Below are 20,794 nucleotides of genomic sequence, written 5' to 3' on the forward strand. Positions count from 1 at the left end.
TGACCACCTTTATCTTGCATATATCCATCGCCATCTAAAACCACCACTGTCACATCAGTTTTCCTGTCTGATGGCCTATACAGTCATGGTTTCCAATACCTGAGCTCTCGGGAATGAAGGTAAACGTAACTGTCTGTCCCGAGATCTAAACTCAGTTATAGTCGGATAATTTTCCTGCCACAGTTATTTTCATGTACCATAGTAGTGTGAGAGTGTAGCTTCTCAGATTACGTATCCAAGAAGGAATTTGTGAATTGCCATAAAACAGTCTGAATCAACATTCACTTTAAACCGTCATTCGAAACCCGAGGTTTAGGAAAAGAGGCAACCCCACCAACTGTCAAAATAGTCAGAGCACATTGGGCTTGACTGCATTTTACCATTTTACACAATATTCTTATGAATTCATTTGAAAGTTGATCTAAGTCAAATATCCGTAGTCGAAATAATTGACGCCACACGCGTTTGTCTTTCAGCACTAGTGGGCGGGGCTTGTTAACGTCAACAAGTTCCGAGCATCCGTGAGTTTTACTCAGTTTGGCGCGTTTTTTCGTTTCAGACATGATATATATATGGTCTGTTCTTTATTTTTTAAGTATAAATCCTATCACAAAAAGAACCCGAATTCGTGAATTTGTCCAGATATGATCAAAGTCTGATGTCACAGGTGCGTACATATACTAGAGTTTTAATAGAGTTTTAACTGAAACTTGCTATCATGGATTGTCGCTTTTACCTAAAAATAAATGTTTGTCACTTTAATGTATCGCTATGTTGTCAGAAATAGATTTCGTAAAATAATAATTCGTGTATAATTCGTGATGATGACGTTTACCTTGCTGTACTAGCTGCTACATAATACTTTTCGATTTATTTGATGCCGTATATCACTGTTTCAGGAACGAAGTGTCGCACGAAGCAGATAATCATACCTTTATTTCAAGTTTACTTCTGAGGCGCGTTCCTTGGACTGCGCGCTCTCGTCTCCGTTGCAGTAGCCAAGACTGGCAAATCAGCTCATGTGAGTAATGAAAACCATAGTTTATTAATGATGAAATAAAATCTACTTGAATACGGGAAAGAGCAGCAAGTTATAAGTGTTTGCCTAAATTAATGATCGAATTTGCTTAATATCGAATCATATATTCAAATGATTTGCCTCAACGTATAGCTTATCACACATAAATGTCTCAATAAGTACAGTTAATTAGGTGCCCTTTTAGTTCTTGTAAGACGGTTTATATTTGTCACTTTTTTGTCTGCACTCAAAAAAACAAACTCGTGCTTGGCGCCATAAACTGGACATGACTATATGATAACACTCATGACAGTGTAGACAGTCAGGAAAATATCATATCATGGGAATATCATAGCCTGGTAATGAACATAAGAATATCATAGCCTGGCAATGGACATAAGTATCATAACCTGGTACTGAAAATAAGAATATCATAGCGTGGTAATGGACATAAGAATATCATAGCCTGGTACTGGACATAAGAATATCATAGCCTGGTAATGGACAAAAGAATATCATAGCCTGGTACTGGACATAAGAATATCATAGCCTGGTAATGGACATAAGAATATCATAACCTGGTACTGAACATAAGAATATCATAGCCTGGTAATGGACATAAGAATATCATAGCCTGGTACTGAACATAAGAATATCATAGCCTGGTAATGGACATAAGAATATCATAGCCTGGTAATGGACAAAATAATATCATAGCCTGGTAATGGACATAAGAATATCATAGCCTGGTAATGGACATAAGAATATCATAGCCCGATAATGGACATAACAATATCATAACCTGGTAATGAACATAAGAATATCATGGCCTGGTACTGGACATAAGAATATCATAGCCTGGTAATGGACATAACAATATCATAGCCTGGTAATGGACATAACAATATCATAACCTGGTACTAAACATAAGAATATCATAGCCTGGTACTGAACATAGGAATATCATAGCCTGGTAATGGACATAAGAATATCATAGACTGGTAATGGACATAAGAATATCATAGCCTGGTAATGGACATAAGAATATCATAACCTGGTACTGAACATAAGAATATCATAGCCTGGTAATGGACATAAGAATATCATAGCCTGGTACTGAACATAAGAATATCATAGCCTGGTAATGGACATAAGAATATCATAGCCTGGTAATGGACAAAAGAATATCATAGCCTGGTAATGGACATAAGAATATCATAGCCTGGTAATGGACATAAGAATATCATAGCCCGATAATGGACATAACAATATCATAACCTGGTAATGAACATAAGAATATCATGGCCTGGTACTGGACATAAGAATATCATAGCCTGGTAATGGACATAACAATATCATAGCCTGGTAATGGACATAACAATATCATAACCTGGTACTAAACATAAGAATATCATAGCCTGGTACTGAACATAGGAATATCATAGCCTGGTAATGGACATAAGAATATCATAGACTGGTAATGGACATAAGAATATCATAGACTGGTAATGGACATAAGAATATCAAAGCCTGGTAATGGACATAAGAATATCATAGACTGGTAATGAACATAACAATATCATAGCCCGATAATGGACATAACAATATCATAACCTGGTAATGAACATAAGAATATCATGGCCTGGTACTGGACATAAGAATATCATAGCCTGGTAATGGACATAAGAATATCATAGCCTGGTAATGGACATAACAATATCATAACCTGGTAATGAACATAAGAATATCATAGCCTGATAATGGACATAAGAATATCATAGCCTGGTAATGAACATAAGAATATCATAGCTTGGTAATGGACATAAGAATATCATAACCTGGTACTGAACATAAGAATATCATAGCCTGGTAATGGACATAATATCATAGCCTGGTAATGGACATAAGAATATCATAACCTGGTACTAAACATAAGAATATCATAGCCTGGTACTGAACATAAGAATATCATAGCCTGGTAATGGACATAAGAATATCATAGCCTGGTACTGGACATAAGAATATCAGACTGGTACTGGTAACTTCAGTGTGGAGTTAATTTCTGAAAACCTTCAAAAACAGTGACATAATTTACAGGAGGCGATTTATCCAGGTTTAGACAAACCGATCATGTATTTTCTAAACTTTGGTCTGAGGGAATATTTTTCCAGTATTTGAACACAGTTAAATATGGAAAGCAAGTTAATGTGTAAACTGTGGAACACCTGTGGACTGTGAGACTCATAATGTTTGATGCTGGCACTAGAAGAAGAAAATGGAATTCAGGGAGGATTTCTTTACAAACCTTTCAAGTTATCAGAACAAAGACTTCATGTCAGATGTACTAGATGTTAAGTAAGTGTGAGAGAAAAGCAGTTGTAGTATTGCCAGAAGTAGCATTAAACATTACATTACATTATTAAACATTATATGTTACATTATTATACATTATACATTACATTATAATGTTGATTATAAAATACAGTATGTTGAATATTAGGCATAACTGTAGCGGTTATGTCTAAAGATATTCAGTAGTGTTCGAACGTTGTCTGACTTTTATCAAGAGACTTAATTTCTGACATGAAAATGTACGTCGCATAATCTCTCCACCAGCATCACATATGTTACGACGTAACGGTCTCGTGGTTCTCTGTCTTCCTTGTGAAGCCACATGCGTGCCACTCTACTGTCATGATTTCCATCAGTGTGAGTAAGTGTTTTATGAAGATTCTCTTGGAAATGTGATGGAATCTTTATGTTGTTTCTTGTGTTGCTTATCAAAAACGCCGCTGTGCATGTTCTGGTATAATCGTATGAACACCGTAACAACATAAGTGTTGCATTCTGCTATGAACCAGTAAGGTCTTACTCCATAGTCTGTATCTCTAATCTGCTGCTACCAAGTACCTAATTGCTTAATTTGCCAGATAAAAATATTTAAGTAATCAAAGAACTACAAAGGACACCTTTTGAGTGACTAATCTTACTGTTATGCACTATAATAGTATAAAAATGAACAAGACTTGATCCAAACCAATGCAGCCAGGAGACGTGCAGTGATCCTTACCAGTGGGAACCTTATGTTGCTTTTGTAACATAATATGACCAAACACATGCTCGGTTATCCAGTGTACCTGTATCCTTCCTGCTGTACACATGCTAAAGGTATTCATATTAAAGGAGTCTCTATAGCTGTGTTTCCGTTGTAACTACATGCAATTAGTGCTGACTGTTTGTACATAGATTTCCATTCACATTACTACATACTACACAGTAATCTGGCTTGTCTGATTCACACAACAACGAAGGCAAATAACATGCATTTGAATAATTTACCAGTTAGCAGGGAAAACATAGAATGCAACAGATTTGTAGAACATCAAAACTTACAGGACTTATTTTCATTATTTACCTTTACAAAGCATCAGAAATCATGACCATTAAACTGAGTGCAACAAGATTTTCTAGCCAACAGCATAAGTCTGTGATCTATATCACCGTTCAGTGTGTTATAAAGTAAGTGTGTTTACTTTAGTATTATTTAGTTTAGTATTGTGCAATGTGACCTCATGTGTGACCTTGATGTAGCCATGCTGACCCCTAACAGCAGAAACACGAGCGTTGACTTTCATGATATATTATTGTCGCACACAAGGGCCAATTTCATAGTTCTTATCAGATAAAAATATTCATAAGCATCCAGTACTGTGTACGAGTAGATAATATTAACACTCACGCTAACATTTTGTCCTTTGTATATATAACAGTATCATTACATGTTGACTGTCTATCTCTCTTTGACAATATATGTTGGATTTTTTTGTAAATGTATTGTTATTTTTTTCCACTTAGACTACCCTTCTGCTCTGGGTGTGTGTGACTATGGTGCAGTGATGATCAAAGATCTGAGTGCACTCTGGTTGCTGTGTGTCCTGCTTGGTGCAGGCCATGAAACCTGTGTGTGGGCAGGCTGCCCCGAGGGCTGCCAGTGTTCTGGGGAGAGCCAGTCTGTGCTGTGTGCTGCTGCAGGCCTGCATGAGGTCCCTCGGGACTTGCCTTTGGAGACAGTTTCACTCCACCTGGAGCACAACCTTATCCGGACACTTCCCGAAGAAGCATTCCAGGACCTGCTGCACCTGCAGGACCTGCACCTGTCGCACAACCAGATCGACTCCCTCGCATCTGGAGCTCTGCGCCACCTCACCCCTGATCTGCAGTTCCTCGACCTCTCCCACAACAAACTGCGTCACGCCAGGCGAGAGGAGTTTGGGATGACTCGAGCGAAGACACGCCTCTACCACAACCCCTGGCACTGTGACTGCCCCCTACAGGAACTGATGGAGGGGGTCACCCTGGAGCCCGAGACAGCTGACGGGATCGTGTGTGAGAGCTCGGCCCGGGGGCCGAGCGAAGGGAGCCGCTGGGAAGAGCCGGGAGCGGCGTCCGCCTACACGGGTCAACCTTTAGTGAAGTTACTCAACTCGGGTGTCAATTTCTGTAGTACGAAGCGCAGAACGACTGACGTAGCCATGCTGGTCACCATGTTTGTGTGGTTCATTATGGTCACTGTGTATGTAGTGTACTATGTAAAGCACAGACCAGGCACCTGAACTGAACTCCTGCTCTGAGCACTCATTACTATCACAGACACCACACGTTTTCAGTGGTAACACAGCAATATGTTAAACGGGTCAGTTTTGGATTAAGCCAGGAGTTCTACAGAACTCAGCAGACATGTGTCAGTTGATCAGATAATTATTGAGTACAGATGCAGTTGCATCTTGAGGTTGTGATGTTGGGATGTTTTGCTTGTAATGTTCAGGTAAATGTGTTAGTGTGATGAGGAGGTTAAGCAGGATGCGAGGTAGTTGCATAAACAAGAACACATGTTTTATTTGGATATATAACACTCACGACGTAGCATGCAGGCTATTGGATTCAAACATCGACAACACACACACATAAATGATAGACATTTCTACATGTATACTAATCACACAATGAGGAGTAGATGTGAGACATAGGGAGGGCGTGGCCACATTGACGAACACACACACACACACACACACAAGGAGATGTTCGGGGGGAGGGGCCATACCGTGACAGAGCCCCTCCCCAACGGCGCGACTCCCGGCACGCCAGCTTATTGGGCTGCGACCCCGAGACCAACACCAAACAGCGAGACCAGAGGACCGAACGACCCGACACGGGCCAGCGTGAGCAAGACAGAGGGCGGAAGGACAGGGACCAAGACGACAACAGACACAGGTATGGACACACTGACTGGCACATCCACAGACACCAAAGCGGACTAAACGACTGGTACAAACAACTTCATGGGGACAGACACAGCAACTGGGACGGGTACAACATTATTCAACAGATTAACGAGTCCAGGTAAGCCGGCAAGAGCCCCGGGCTGCTCCCCCGTTGCCGGCTGGGCCGCAGTCCAACCTGCCTGTGGGGAATCCCCCCTCGCCGATTTGGGGGCGGTAACCTTTGCTGTCCCGCCTCAGGAGTCGCGCCAACCACCTTGCCCGTCCCTGGGGTGGGCACTGGTGCTGCCTCCTTCCTGCCTCTACGAGGCTTCGGTACGGGCGCACGAGTTCCGGGGCTGTGAGCCCTAGTGAAAGGAGTTTCCTCCTCCAACGATGTCGCCTCTAGGTATTTCACGCAGGCTGACTTGCTTGCGCCTAGGCGATACCTCCTGGGCGGAGCCTTGGGTGGTATCGTCCTGCCGGAGGCTCGTCGTTCCCGGAGACGACAGGCTGAACGTCACTGTCAGCGAGAGAATCCCCATAGAGGACCTCCACCTCCATCAGTGGATCCTCCACATAATCGGACCCCAAGTCCGACCGCAGACTGACGTTGCTGTACTCCCCTCTCTCTCCGCAATCAGTGTAGCCCTCAGGATAGTCCATGTAGGGGTTGTAGGACCCAGCGGAGTCCACTTCCGTTTGCCGATCCTCATAGTTCTGGACTCTGCAGGACTCCATAGAGTCTGACCCTGGACCATAACCAGGGCCCCCCCCAAAATCGTCCGGTGACCTTCTCCCCTGTTGTGGACTTACAGAGTGAGGCCAGGATAAGGGAGGGTCTCTTCAAAGGGTAGTAGGACCCTATAGAGTCCGACTCCGAGTCGGACATCATTGTACCAGTCCCGTTAGCCCAACGTGGGTCCATACGACTCCACCGAGTCTACACACACACACACACACACACACACAAACACATACACACACGAGGAGACGTTCGGGGGGAGGGGCCATACCGTGACAGTTAGGGTACATGTCATCATGGGCTTTGTGAAGTACCTGACCAACACCTGCTAAGGAGGCCAGAGCTGGGCTGGTGTTGGCTTAGTTTAAATGGCCATACCCTGTACAGATTAGCTGCTGCATGCTTGATTCAGTGTTAGATTGGTACGACATTACTAAAGACATTAGCAAGGAATCTTGTGAGGTTGCCTTTTAATACATGATGTCTTAAATTGCGGCATCACGATTTGCACACAATAGTTCTTAACCAGAAATATAACCAACTTTTTCAAAGGCCTATGAAATCTGAGGTTATAGTGCCATCTGGAGTTTCTGTTGTAACTACATGCAATTAGTGCTGATTGTTTGCATGTAGATTTCCATTCACATTACTACATACTACACAGTAATCTGGCTTGTCTGATTCACACAACAACGAAGGCAAATAACATGCATTTGAACAATTTACCAGTTAGCAGGGAAAACATAGAATGCAACAGAATAGTGGAACATCAAAACTTACAGGACTCATTTTCATTATTTACCTTTACAAAGCGTCAGAAATCATGACCAATAAACTGAGTGCAACAAGATTTTCTAGCCAACAACATAAGCCTGTGATCTATAGCACCGTTCACTAGAGCTCTGTAGACAAAGGATGCTTGCATCCCCTTAACTGAAGAAATATTCACATAAAGAAAGCGTGCTGAAGAGGGAAAAAGGTCAAATGACTTCACATTAATTCTTAAATAAAGCTTTAGTGAAGGGAATCATTGTTCAGAAATCATTAAAATATTTCTAAACATTTTTATCAATAATCATGCATGCAAGGTGCACGTGCTTTATATCTATAATTCTACTATGAGATGAGAATGAGGTCCACGGCTGATCCAGAAAGTGCTGCTCTTCCATTCTAGGGAGTTTGTTTCTGTCATCCTCACCCTTCCTGGACCTTCCTGGATATCTGCAGTGCTTAAATGTGACAGTGTCAATTGTAAAAGTGCTTTACAAATAAAAATTCAACTGATTCGAAACCTTCTGTTTTGTGCTATAGGGCCCAGTCACGTAATAGCAGCAGAGATAAGGAGCTTGTTTCGGGTAGTGCTGTCCATCATCCCTATCTGAAATTTGGACCACAAACTCACATAAATACAAGCCCCAACCATCACTACACCTCTCTGTTATGCACTCCAGCAGAAGACTGAAACGTGCATCACAAATTGACATAAATACAGACATTGCTGATTTTGCTTAGAATCTGTCATAATTTACAGCATTTAACTGACACTTTTATCCAAAGCAACTTACAGTTATGCCTGAGTACAGCTTGAGCAATTGAGGGTTAAGGGTCTTGCTCAGGGACCCAGCAGTGGCAACTTTGCAGTGGTGGGACTGGCAACCTTCTGATGATCAGTCAAGTACCTTAACCACTGGAGGAAGAGAGCAGGGGAGCAGGAAGGACGAGGGATGAATGGGGAGTGGTAGGGCTGGGGAACACCTTCTACAGTTAACCCTCACCCTGGTCCGCCTTACCCTGCTGTGGTTAACCCTCACCCTGGTCCGCCTTACCCTGCTGTGGTTAACCCTCACCCTGGTCCGTTTTACCCTGCTGTGGTTAACCCTCACCCTGGTCCGTCTTACCCTGCTGTGGTTAACCCTCACCCTGGTCCGCCTTACCCTGCTGTGGTTAATCCTCACCCTGGTCCGCCTTACCCTGCTGTGGTTAACCCTCACCCTGGTCCGCCTTACCCTGCTGTGGTTAACCCTCACCCTGGTCCGCCTTACCCTGCTGTGGTTAACCCTCACCCTGGTCCGTCTTACCCTGCTGTGGTTAACCCTCACCCTGGTCCGCCTTACCCTGCTGTGGTTAACCCTCACCCTGGTCCGCCTTACCCTGCTGTGGTTAACCCTCACCCTGGTCCGCTTTACCCTGCTGTGGTTAACCCTCACCCTGGTCCGTCTTACCCTGCTGTGGTTAACCCTCACCCTGGTCCGCCTTACCCTGCTGTGGTTAACCCTCACCCTGGTCCGCCTTACCCTGCTGTGGTTAACCCTCACCCTGGTCCGCCTTACCCTGCTGTGGTTAACCCTCACTCTGGTCCGCCTTACCCTGCTGTGGTTAACCCTCACTCTGGTTCGTCTTACCCTGCTGTGGTTAACCCTCACCCTGGTCCGCTTTACCCTGCTGTGGTTAACCCTCACCCTGGTCCGCCTTACCCTGCTGTGGTTAACCCTCACCCTGGTCCGCCTTACCCTGCTGTGGTTAACCCTCACCCTGGTCCGCTTTACCCTGCTGTGGTTAACCCTCACCCTGGTCCGCCTTACCCTGCTGTGGTTAACCCTCACCCTGGTCCGCCTTACCCTGCTGTGGTTAACCCTCACCCTGGTCCGCCTTACCCTGCTGTGGTTAACCCTCACCCTGGTCCGCCTTACCCTGCTGTGGTTAACCCTCACCCTGGTCCGTCTTACCCTGCTGTGGTTAACCCTCACCCTGGTCCGCCTTACCCTGCTGTGGTTAACCCTCACCCTGGTCCGTCTTACCCTGCTGTGGTTAACCCTCACCCTGGTCCGCTTTACCCTGCTGTGGTTAATCCCTCACCGTGGTCCGTTTTACCCTGCTGTGGTTAATCCCTCACCCTGGTCCGTTTTACCCTGCTGTGGTTAATCCCTCACCCTGGTCCATCTTACCCTGCTGTGGTTAATCCCTCACCCTGGTCCGCTTTACCCTGCTGTGTTTAACCCTCACCCTGGTCCGCCTTACCCTGCTGTGGTTAACCCTCACTCTGGTCCGCCTTACCCTGCTGTGGTTAACCCTCACCCTGGTCCGCCTTACCCTGCTGTGGTTAATCCCTCACCCTGGTCCGCTTTACCCTGCTGTGGTTAATCCCTCACCCTGGTCCGCCTTAGCCTGCTGTGGTTAACCCTCACCCTGGTCCGTCTTACCCTGCTGTGGTTAATCCCTCACCCTGGTCCGTTTTACCCTGCTGTGGTTAACCCTCACCCTGGTCCGTTTTACCCTGCTGTGGTTAACCCTCACCCTGGTCCGCCTTACCCTGCTGTGGTTAACCCTCACCCTGGTCCGTCTTACCCTGCTGTGGTTAACCCTCACCCTGGTCCGCCTTACCCTGCTGTGGTTAACCCTCACCCTGGTCCGCTTTACCCTGCTGTGGTTAACCCTCACCCTGGTCCGTCTTACCCTGCTGTGGTTAACCCTCAACCTGGTCCGTCTTACCCTGCTGTGGTTAACCCTCACCCTGGTCCGCCTTACCCTGCTGTGGTTAACCCTCACCCTGGTCCGCCTTACCCTGCTGTGGTTAACCCTCACCCTGGTCCGTCTTACCCTGCTGTGGTTAACCCTCACCCTGGTCCGCTTTACCCTGCTGTGGTTAATCCCTCACCCTGGTCCGCCTTAGCCTGCTGTGGTTAACCCTCACCCTGGTCCGTCTTACCCTGCTGTGGTTAATCCCTCACCCTGGTCCGTTTTACCCTGCTGTGGTTAACCCTCACCCTGGTCCGTTTTACCCTGCTGTGGTTAACCCTCACCCTGGTCCGCCTTACCCTGCTGTGGTTAACCCTCACCCTGGTCCGTCTTACCCTGCTGTGGTTAACCCTCACCCTGGTCCGCCTTACCCTGCTGTGGTTAACCCTCACCCTGGTCCGCTTTACCCTGCTGTGGTTAACCCTCACCCTGGTCCGTCTTACCCTGCTGTGGTTAACCCTCAACCTGGTCCGTCTTACCCTGCTGTGGTTAACCCTCACCCTGGTCCGCCTTACCCTGCTGTGGTTAACCCTCACCCTGGTCCGCCTTACCCTGCTGTGGTTAACCCTCACCCTGGTCCGTCTTACCCTGCTGTGGTTAACCCTCACCCTGGTCCGCTTTACCCTGCTGTGGTTAACCCTCACCCTGGTCCGTCTTACCCTGCTGTGGTTAACCCTCACCCTGGTCCGTCTTACCCTGCTGTGGTTAACCCTCAACCTGGTCCGTCTTACCCTGCTGTGGTTAACCCTCACCCTGGTCCGCCTTACCCTGCTGTGGTTAACCCTCACCCTGGTCCGCCTTACCCTGCTGTGGTTAACCCTCACCCTGGTCCGCTTTACCCTGCTGTGGTTAACCCTCACCCTGGTCCGTCTTACCCTGCTGTGGTTAACCCTCACCCTGGTCCGCCTTACCCTGCTGTGGTTAACCCTCACCCTGGTCCGTCTTACCCTGCTGTGGTTAACCCTCACCCTGGTCCGCTTTACCCTGCTGTGGTTAACCCTCACCCTGGTCCGCCTTACCCTGCTGTGGTTAACCCTCAACCTGGTCCGTCTTACCCTGCTGTGGTTAACCCTCACCCTGGTCCGCTTTACCCTGCTGTGGTTAACCCTCACCCTGGTCCGTCTTACCCTGCTGTGGTTAACCCTCACCCTGGTCCGCCTTACCCTGCTGTGGTTAACCCTCAACCTGGTCCGTCTTACCCTGCTGTGGTTAACCCTCACCCTGGTCCGCTTTACCCTGCTGTGGTTAACCCTCACCCTGGTCTGTCTTACCCTGCTGTGGTTAACCCTCACCCTGGTCCGTCTTACCCTGCTGTGGTTAACCCTCACCCTGGTCCGTTTTACCCTGCTGTGGTTAACCCTCACCCTGGTCCGCCTTACCCTGCTGTGGTTAACCCTCAACCTGGTCCGTCTTACCCTGCTGTGGTTAACCCTCACCCTGGTCCGCTTTACCCTGCTGTGGTTAACCCTCACCCTGGTCCGTCTTACCCTGCTGTGGTTAACCCTCACCCTGGTCCGTCTTACCCTGCTGTGGTTAACCCTCACCCTGGTCCGTTTTACCCTGCTGTGGTTAACCCTCACCCTGGTCCGTCTTACCCTGCTGTGGTTAACCCTCACCCTGGTCCGCCTTACCCTGCTGTGGTTAACCCTCACCCTGGTCCGCCTTACCCTGCTGTGGTTAACCCTCACCCTGGTCCGCCTTACCCTGCTGTGGTTAACCCTCACCCTGGTCCGTCTTACCCTGCTGTGGTTAACCCTCACCCTGGTCCGCCTTACCCTGCTGTGGTTAACCCTCACCCTGGTCCGCCTTACCCTGCTGTGGTTAACCCTCACCCTGGTCCGCCTTACCCTGCTGTGGTTAACCCTCACCCTGGTCCGTCTTACCCTGCTGTGGTTAACCCTCACCCTGGTCCGCTTTACCCTGCTGTGGTTAACCCTCACCCTGGTCCGCCTTACCCTGCTGTGGTTAACCCTCACCCTGGTCCGCTTTACCCTGCTGTGGTTAACCCTCAACCTGGTCCGTCTTATCCTGCTGTGGTTAACCCTCACCCTGGTCCGCCTTACCCTGCTGTGGTTAACCCTCACCCTGGTCCGCTTTACCCTGCTGTGGTTAACCCTCACCCTGGTCCGTCTTACCCTGCTGTGGTTAACCCTCACCCTGGTCCGTCTTACCCTGCTGTGGTTAACCCTCACCCTGGTCCGTCTTACCCTGCTGTGGTTAACCCTCACCCTGGTCCATCTTAAGAAAGAAAGACACCTGACACTGAAGAACTAATACCAGCTGTGAGCATCTGATGGTCACCTTTAGTCAGCTCTGACAGCCTCTTTGTGAGATAGTGGTCCAGCAGAAGTTCTGAGAACATCATATATTCTAACACAATTAAATGAAAAGAATTGATAAGCAAATGATATACTGTCAATAGAAATTTTTAATTTTGTTGCTAATGTGAAAGATCAGGGAAAAGATGGTACAAGATGACAATCATTTCACAAAATGAAAAAATTCTGTTATGGCTCTACCATGCTTAAACTATTATTTGAAATAAGAACAGAAGCTATTTTACATAAATGAATTGTATCTACAATCCTCTGGTGGTGTGCCTTTTTTTTTAATTTCAAGAACAAAAATGGTGAAACGGCCCATAATTCTTATACCTTATATGAAACTTAATGAAGTTCCCCTGAAGGTATTGTTATACATGCAAAAACTCCCATCACACAGAAACGTTGAAGCAAGGTGTTGTGTTTCTTTTTCTTGACCAAAAGTGTTCAAATACAATTGTTTGTGTACAAAAAAGACCCACCTCACCACCACCCATCAAAGAATTAAACCATCTAGTACATATAGGATTAAAAACCATGTACACAGGGGAATAAAAACACAAAAAATAAATACATTAAAAAACCAATGCCATTTAAAAAACCTTTAGTCTAATTTACATTTATTAAAACTAAGAAAAAGCAATAATAATAATATTGATAATAATAATAGTATTAATAATACTAATAACTAATAGCAATAATAATAATAATAATAATAATAATAATAATAATATACACACACCCTCATGTATTTATAAAGACCCTTAGCCCTGCCACCTTAGCCCTGCAACATGCCTTTCCCTTGAGCAATGAGATGCCCGTGCTGGAACAGAAAGTGACCCTGTGACCCCGTAACCCTGTGACCCCTTTGCAAGCATTACGAGCTGACTGTGAAGAAAGCCTCTGACCCTTTACCTTTGAAACAGGTGATCCCACCAAGATTCTATAAAAGTGAATTAGAAAATCCAATGTGAGTTTTCTTACATTTGTTTTCTCAGATGTCTTTATTCTATTAGCATGAGGTAGCTTAAAAGAATTCCAAAAAGGGTTTTAATGGAAATGTGAATGTTTGCAAAGTAAGATGACCCAGTTAGCATCAGAATGAAGGTGTGGTTATTTTCTCTCCATTTTATACAAAATATATCTAAATTTTAAAACTACTTTTCGAACAAGGTATATATGTATTCAAATATTACATATATACTGTACATACAAATGATCCATCTACCTATGTATGTATGGTGGTTTGTGTTACAGGCTGTTTAACAATAGCACCACTGATATATTAAAACACAATGTCATTTGGAAAAATGTACATGGCAAAGGGAAGATTTAAATATTGGCATTTAGTTTTTTAGTTTGTATATTTTTAGGCCATGTGGTGAAAAAGTGGGAAAAAAATGTGTGTCGATTATAGATACAGAGAGGGACCTTTTATGGAGTAAAAAAATATACAGACACAACAGGAATAGCACCTTATCAATAAATAAATAATACAAAGACATGCATTTCATTATCTTTTTTTTTTTACTCTGACATGTTTCCTTTTTTGAGCAGGTTTGTCCAGGGAGCATTCAGAGAGGGAGGGAGTACTCGAGCAGTAACTGGATCAGATGCGTACAGATGGTGGCTATCAGTGCAGGTGTCCTAAGATTACATTTGGGAAATAGTTTAGAAGTCCTGCTAAAAACAAACGTCTTGATCTTCATTTTTCTCTGCTTTCATTCCTTTGTGTTCTTTTTCTTTTCTTGTTTTTCCCATGCGCCCTCCTTTATAAAAAGCAGACTGCACCAACATCAACGCCAAATTCCTGATTAGCCCCACCAACGTCCAGAGGGGCAATATCCACAATGGGCAGGCGGGAGGTCTTCTGAGACTTGTACTCAATCACCGTTTTGCCCCACTGCCCTGTGTGACTCTGCAGGGAAAAGAAGGAAATCATTGAAATGTCTGATTATTTTAGCATAAATATCTGACCTCTAAGTTGAGTCTGAAGGAGAATTTATCTCTGTTAAGATCTGATAAGCAATACAGAGACACATATCAAATAAGAGGATGTAAAAGATTTTTAAGTGTTTAATAAAGCCTAGTGATAGTCTTTCATATTTGCTTGTCTAAAAAGAGAATGAATTTATCCTACGATTACATTATTTTTTATTGATATTGTTTTCTATGTATCACTGTATCATTTATGTATCATAAATAATATTTAGTTGTTTACTGCTGCACCCATGTGTTTAGTCAAACTGACAGAATTGTAGCATTCCCTTAATGTATGTAGATCCAACAGGATTAAACCTCTTTCGGTTGTTCACGATCCCTTTAGTTATGTGTAGTGTAAATGAGTGGGTGTCTCACCATGCAGCTGTCCTCCAGCACACTGTATCTGAAGCGGCTGTTGCCTTCAGCTCTGATCTCCATGTCGTTGGAACCTTGCAAAATCAGAGCCTTCTTCAGGTTGCCTGTGCTCTGGTCCATGTAAGCCACACTATTTTTGCAGTGATACGTGAGGTTCTGTGAGGCCTCTGTGGACAACAGCCTCAGGAAAGTCATCTGGATGCTGGCAGTGTTAGGAGTCAAGTTGTCGTCACCATAGCTAAACTGTTGGAGCAAGAGTGGGAAATATTAACCACAATGCACAATGGTAAAAACCATCATAATCTCACATGTACACTCTATCATTTGTTGCACCATATTTAGCCTTTTTCCACCAATGCGGAACAGTTTCCGTTCGAGCGCTTGTGAGACTCTCAGTGCTATTCTGAGATACGGCCTGAGGTTGTAACAATTTTTATTCGAAGCAAGTATGTGTCATCAACGGAGGGCGTGGCACAATGTACAGTCAAAGTAAACATTAGTAACAAGATGGCGGCGCGTATAGATTACCTGCGAGCATTTATGCTGTTACAGATGTTTGTTTTTATTCAAAAAGCAAGCATGGATCAACTCTTGTTGATAAGAGATGGATAATAATAGTAACGGATAATGAACAATGTTAATATAACTAATATGTGAATATTACTAACACTAAATGTAGGCTAAGTTTAATGTAATCAAGCTAATATAATGACCGATGTGGGCAGAGATAACTATTTCCTCTACAAACTGATACACCCCTTGCATGTCATCAAGGTTCACGCTGAAGAAACTACTATTCTTTATCTGCATTCGAAATAGCCCACTACATACTACTTGTGTACTGATTGGGCTACAAATTTTTCCAGTATGCGAAAAATACCCATTGATGTGTTACTTTCGCCCAATATTCTAGTATGCAACCAGAGCTATCTTCGTGGTGTACCGTATCCCATCATGCAACGGTGGCAGAAAACCTTTACCGGCAGAACCTTCATATGTTCACATGATCTCATAGTATGTAGTTGTCGCATACTGGATACTACACTGCATACTACTATGGTGACCAGTAAACAGTATCCAGTATCCAGTATACAGTAGGCTGGTTCCAGCTGGGAACAAATTTATTTTATTGGAAAAACGCTGAAATTTTCAAAATGAGATGCACGAACCAGAACGGTTCTGGTTCCCCACTGGTGGAAAAGAGCTAATTGAAAACCCTAGGAACCAGAAGATCAGTGTGTCTTACATGGACTCCACCATTCATGGTCTCCCCAAACCAGACGTGTTTGCGGTGGCTGCTCTTGCTGCTCCACCAGTTCTTGCGTGGGATTTTGTCAGGTTTGGAGTGGACACAAGTTTCACCAGTTTCCATGTTGCAGAAGACCTTCATGGCATCAACGGTGCAGCCCTGGTTAGGATCGATCCAATACTCTCCTGTCAAGAGTTGAGTGACAGAGACGTTTGTGGTGATCAATTCATTAGTAACACTGTATTTAAACTTTCCCTTGTTAACAATGACTCATAACTCATTATATATCAACCTCCCTGTCACCGAAGAAAGAGTCTCAGCCATTTTCAAAATAATTCCAATTATCTTTACCGACAGAACCATCTTATAACTCAAAACCTATGTAACTCAACACCTCATTGGTCCATCTGAAGAATGGGCTGTCATGCTAGGTGTTAAACAGTCACTGCTGGTGTTTGGTAGTGTTCCTTTAAGAGTGTGTACTAGGTATGTGAGTGATCACTGCACTGGTGTGCTAGGTGTGTGAGTGATCACTGCACTGGTGTGCTAGGTGTGTGAGTGACCACTGCGCTGACGCCTGTTTATTTTGACCACATATTTCCATAAGAACAGTAGTTTACTCATATGCTATCACACTGAATCCTGCACATGTGAACACTCTCGGCTGCTATACATACTGTTTATTGTTATTTTAGAGTCCTATTTATTACCACCATTACTAGTTTAAGAACACTGTCTCAGGACACAGGGCTGTGTGTTATTTCTCAATGACGTATTTCAGGTCTACGTTCTATTTATACTGCCCTAAGCTGTGACATATACTATATATTTATATTTTATATTTTAGCATATTTTGTATCTTATTTCTATTTCTATTGCTGTTTGCTATGTGTGATCACCACTGGGATCACCATGCCTCTCTGATTTACTAACGGTCTGTGTTATGCTTCTCTGATTTACTAACGGTCTGTGTTATGCTTCTCTGATTTACTAACGGTCTGTGTTATGCTTCTCTGGTTTACTAACGGTCTGTGTTATGCTTCTCTGGTTTATTAACGGTCTGTGTTATACTTCTCTGATTTACTAACGGTCTGTGTTATGCTTCTCTGATTTACTAACGGTCTAAGCTATGCCTCTCTGGTTTACTAACGGTCTGTGCTATGCTTCTGTGATTTACTAACGGTCTGTGTTATGCTTCTCTGGTTTACTAACGGTCTGTGCTATGCTTCTCTGGTTTACTAACGGTCTGTGTTATGCTTCTCTGATTTACTAACGGTCTGTGTTATGCTTCTCTGATTTACTAACGGTCTGTGTTATGCTTCTCTGATTTACTAACGGTCTGTGTTATGCTTCTCTGATGATTTACTAACGGTCTGTGCTATGCCTCTCTGGTTTACTGATGGTCTGTGTTATGCCTCTCTGGTTTACTAACGGTCTGTGTTATGCCTCTCTGATTTACTAACGGTCTGTGCTATGCCTCTCTGGTTTACTGATGGTCTGTGTTATGCCTCTCTGGTTTACTAACGGTCTGTGTTATGCCTCTCTGATTTACTAACGGTCTGTGCTATGCCTCTCTGGTTTACTGATAGTCTGTGTTATGCGTCTCTGATTTACTAACGGTCTGTGTTATGCCTCTCTGATTTACTAACGGTCTGTGTTTTGCCTCTCTGGTTTACTGACGGTCTGTGTTTTGGTATTCCCTATTGCTCACTCCCTGTGTTTTGTTCAATCATTTACCAGGCTGCTTTTGACTCTGTTGCTATAGTGATTTGTGAAATGCTAGCTAAGTGAATACATGGTGGAAAAAGATTATTAATAATTAATTATTATAATAAATAATTAAAATTGTTAATATTATTTACACAGGGAAGTTAGAAAGTGTGTAAGAATATGAAAGACATTTGATAATCATTACCTTGGATGTGTCAAAAGGAGTGTTCATTGCTTACTAGTGTTGAAAAAGTTCTTCCCCACAGGATTTACACTTTTGGAGTCACTATAAGTGTTATTATTTCTAAACTATTTTGTCCAGAACTTCTGTTTTCTGATGTGCTGACATTATTCCAGCAGTATCCACTAACCGCTCGTCCAGTCTGGGTGGCACATCCTGAGGTCTCTGCAGGTGCGTGCAGGGTTCTTCTTGGTGCCATCGGGGCTACGTATACTCTCGATCTGGTTATTTAGGGACTTGAGGGTAGCATCCACCTCTGCGTCATGCTGCCTGGTGCCTCCTGCCGCCTGGTCAGCTCTCATGTATCTCAGCGGATCAGGGGCCTTCTCTAGATGAGACAGACCGGCAAAGGCAGACATATCGATTCCAGGTCCAGGAGGCCCAGGAAGTCCAGGGGGTCCGGGATTACCAGGGGGACCCTAATATAGGACAGCGAGAGAGAGAGAGAGAGAGAGAGAGAGAGAGAGAGAGAGAGGGAGAGAGAGAGGGATTTTTACAATCATACTTCAGTAATTACTTTAGAGAGTCTAGAAGGTGAAAACTTGTGGAGTCTTTTCATGTTCAGGCTGTGCATTAAATATATTTGAGTGTCGTGCAAGTTCCACTCTGATTTAAGCATCAGTAGTATTTGAAATATTTAGATTTTAAGTAGAGCTATGAGGTTCTCCAACATAATACACGTGTTACCCAGACTAGAAACAGCCTTGGCACAGTAGAAATTATTTTGAAAAAGTAATGTTAGTCTGAGATTACTAACAGTCTTATACTTCCTCACTTATTATATTTTATTGCATGGTACTAGTGATGAATTATTTGTGATTTATTTAAAAATTAGTTATAAATCCATGAGACAGGGCTATTAAGGTTTCATTGCACAGAGCACAATCTGTATATTAAAAACCTTTATGATAGGCTGTTTTCGATTTTTGATGCTTGTTTTATCATTTTCCAGGCTGAGTTATCCAGTTCTGTATATTTGTGATGCACATTCTAGAGAGGAATTACCACATTCTAGTGGTAATTCTATTGCTTTGATATAACAGTGACGCTGGATAAACAGCCATGTTGCTCACAGCTGGTCCAGTCTCTCCAGAGCGACCACGGGGTCCAGGAGGTCCAATCGGGCCAGGCAGGCCATTGAATCCGTCTTTTCCGGATGGACCAACAGGGCCTGGTGGTCCCTAGAAAGAGAGAAGAGTGAGAAGAGGTCAAGCAGAATTCATTTCCTGCTGGGCGGTCTGTGATGTGACACTACTGAAGGCACCTACCCTTGCTCCACTTGGTCCAGTGGGTCCTACAGCACCCTGGTCACCAGCCTGGCCCTGTGTGTGGGCAACAAAAGCTCCCTGAATACACAAACTACAACATTTTGAAGAAAAAACCCCCCAAACTTTTTCCTGATAGGTCCTAAATTGCTATAAAAAACCATTATAGTCATAAAAATGATATGTTACTATAGTATCTGTACCCTTAAAAACTGTAGTATCTGTATTCTTTGAGTGAACACTGTCCCTAGATATATCAGTGCAGCATCACAAAGACAAACTGACATACTGGAGGCCCAGGTAGACCCTGGAGACCTGTGAACCCTCTATGACCCTTCTGGCCCCGCTCTCCAGATTCACCGGACTCTCCTTTATCTCCACGGGGTCCTTGGGGTCCCTGTGTGTTAGAGAAATTACATTCTCTGAGAGTATGGTAGTTGTATTAAATTCAGTGGATCTTGTCCTTTTACTGGATGTCTTTATTAACCACTTATTTGTGAAACATTCATCAACACCTCAGTTATGTTCTTAACACCCTTACTGACAGAAGTGTATAAGGCCACAAACACTCACAGCCATTCCTCTCGCTCCAGCAGGTCCTGGAGGTCCAGTGGGTCCTTGGGGTCCCTACAAAAGAGAAAAAATATGCTCAGGTTGGTGCTACCTGTACTCTCTCCCCGCTGGGCGTGGTGTAGCCTGTACTCTCTCCCCGCTGGGCGTGGTGTAGCCTGTACTCTCTCCCCGCTGGGCGTGGTGTAGCCTGTACTCTCTCCCCGCTGGGCGTGGTGTAGCCTGTACTCTCTCCCCGCTGGGCGTGGTGTAGCCTGTACTCTCTCCCCGCTGGGCGTGGTGTAGCCTGTACTCTCTCCTCGCTGGGCGTGGTGTAGCCTGTACTCTCTCCCCGCTGGGCGTGGTGTAGCCTGTACTCTCTCCCCGCTGGGCGTGGTGTAGCCTGTACTCTCTCCCCGCTGGGCGTGGTGTAGCCTGTACTCTCTCCCCGCTGGGCGTGGTGTAGCCTGTACTCTCTCCCCGCTGGGCGTGGTGTAGCCTGTACTCTCTCCCCGCTGGGCGTGGTGTAGCCTGTACTCTCTCCCCGCTGGGCGTGGTGTAGCC

At 44.7% G+C, this 20,794-nt stretch overlaps 2 protein-coding genes across 6 annotated transcripts in view; one reads left to right on the plus strand and one right to left on the minus strand.

The window, feature by feature from the left end:
* The first annotated feature begins 510 nt into the window (after positions 1–510).
* Positions 511–15,175, plus strand: LOC113581432 (leucine-rich repeat-containing protein 3-like). Of its 4 annotated transcripts, XR_014119283.1 has the most exons (5): positions 511–667; positions 900–1,021; positions 4,874–6,289; positions 14,416–14,500; positions 14,643–15,175. XR_014119283.1 is itself a non-coding variant. In XM_081704995.1 (3 exons), exon 3 carries the CDS (start codon positions 4,915–4,917, stop codon positions 5,629–5,631), a length of 717 nt encoding a protein of 238 aa, XP_081561121.1. In that variant the 5' UTR covers positions 511–667; positions 900–1,021; positions 4,874–4,914; the 3' UTR covers positions 5,632–8,312. The 4 variants fall into 4 exon arrangements, 2 of the variants coding, with proteins under 2 accessions (XP_081561121.1, XP_081561120.1); XR_014119284.1 differs by lacking the exon at positions 14,416–14,500; XM_081704995.1 differs by lacking the exons at positions 14,416–14,500; positions 14,643–15,175 and having other exon boundaries at positions 4,874–8,312.
* The window catches only part of col2a1b (collagen, type II, alpha 1b), a 61,491-nt gene continuing 53,644 nt past the window's right edge, over positions 12,948–20,794 (minus strand). For both annotated transcript variants that reach the window (XM_027016574.3, XM_027016573.3), the window contains 8 exons: positions 20,255–20,308; positions 19,971–20,078; positions 19,685–19,738; positions 19,490–19,597; positions 18,547–18,835; positions 16,463–16,650; positions 15,217–15,459; positions 12,948–14,776 (listed from right to left, as the gene is read on the minus strand). In XM_027016574.3, coding sequence (XP_026872375.3) covers positions 14,630–14,776; positions 15,217–15,459; positions 16,463–16,650; positions 18,547–18,835; positions 19,490–19,597; positions 19,685–19,738; positions 19,971–20,078; positions 20,255–20,308 — 1,191 coding nt within the window. In that variant the 3' untranslated portion in view covers positions 12,948–14,629. The remainder of the gene's footprint in view (positions 14,777–15,216; positions 15,460–16,462; positions 16,651–18,546; positions 18,836–19,489; positions 19,598–19,684; positions 19,739–19,970; positions 20,079–20,254; positions 20,309–20,794) is intronic.

The sequence above is a fragment of the Electrophorus electricus genome, chromosome 22 (genome assembly GCF_041902795.1).
Source record: "Electrophorus electricus isolate QZ-2024a chromosome 22, ASM4190279v1, whole genome shotgun sequence".
NCBI classification, from domain to species: Eukaryota; Metazoa; Chordata; class Actinopteri; order Gymnotiformes; family Gymnotidae; genus Electrophorus; species Electrophorus electricus.

Excerpts from the sequence above, each read along its gene's own strand:
- LOC113581432 (XM_081704994.1), top strand. The coding sequence starts at position 8,750 with ATGGGGAGTGGTAGGGCTGGGGAACACCTTCTACAGTTAACCCTCACC.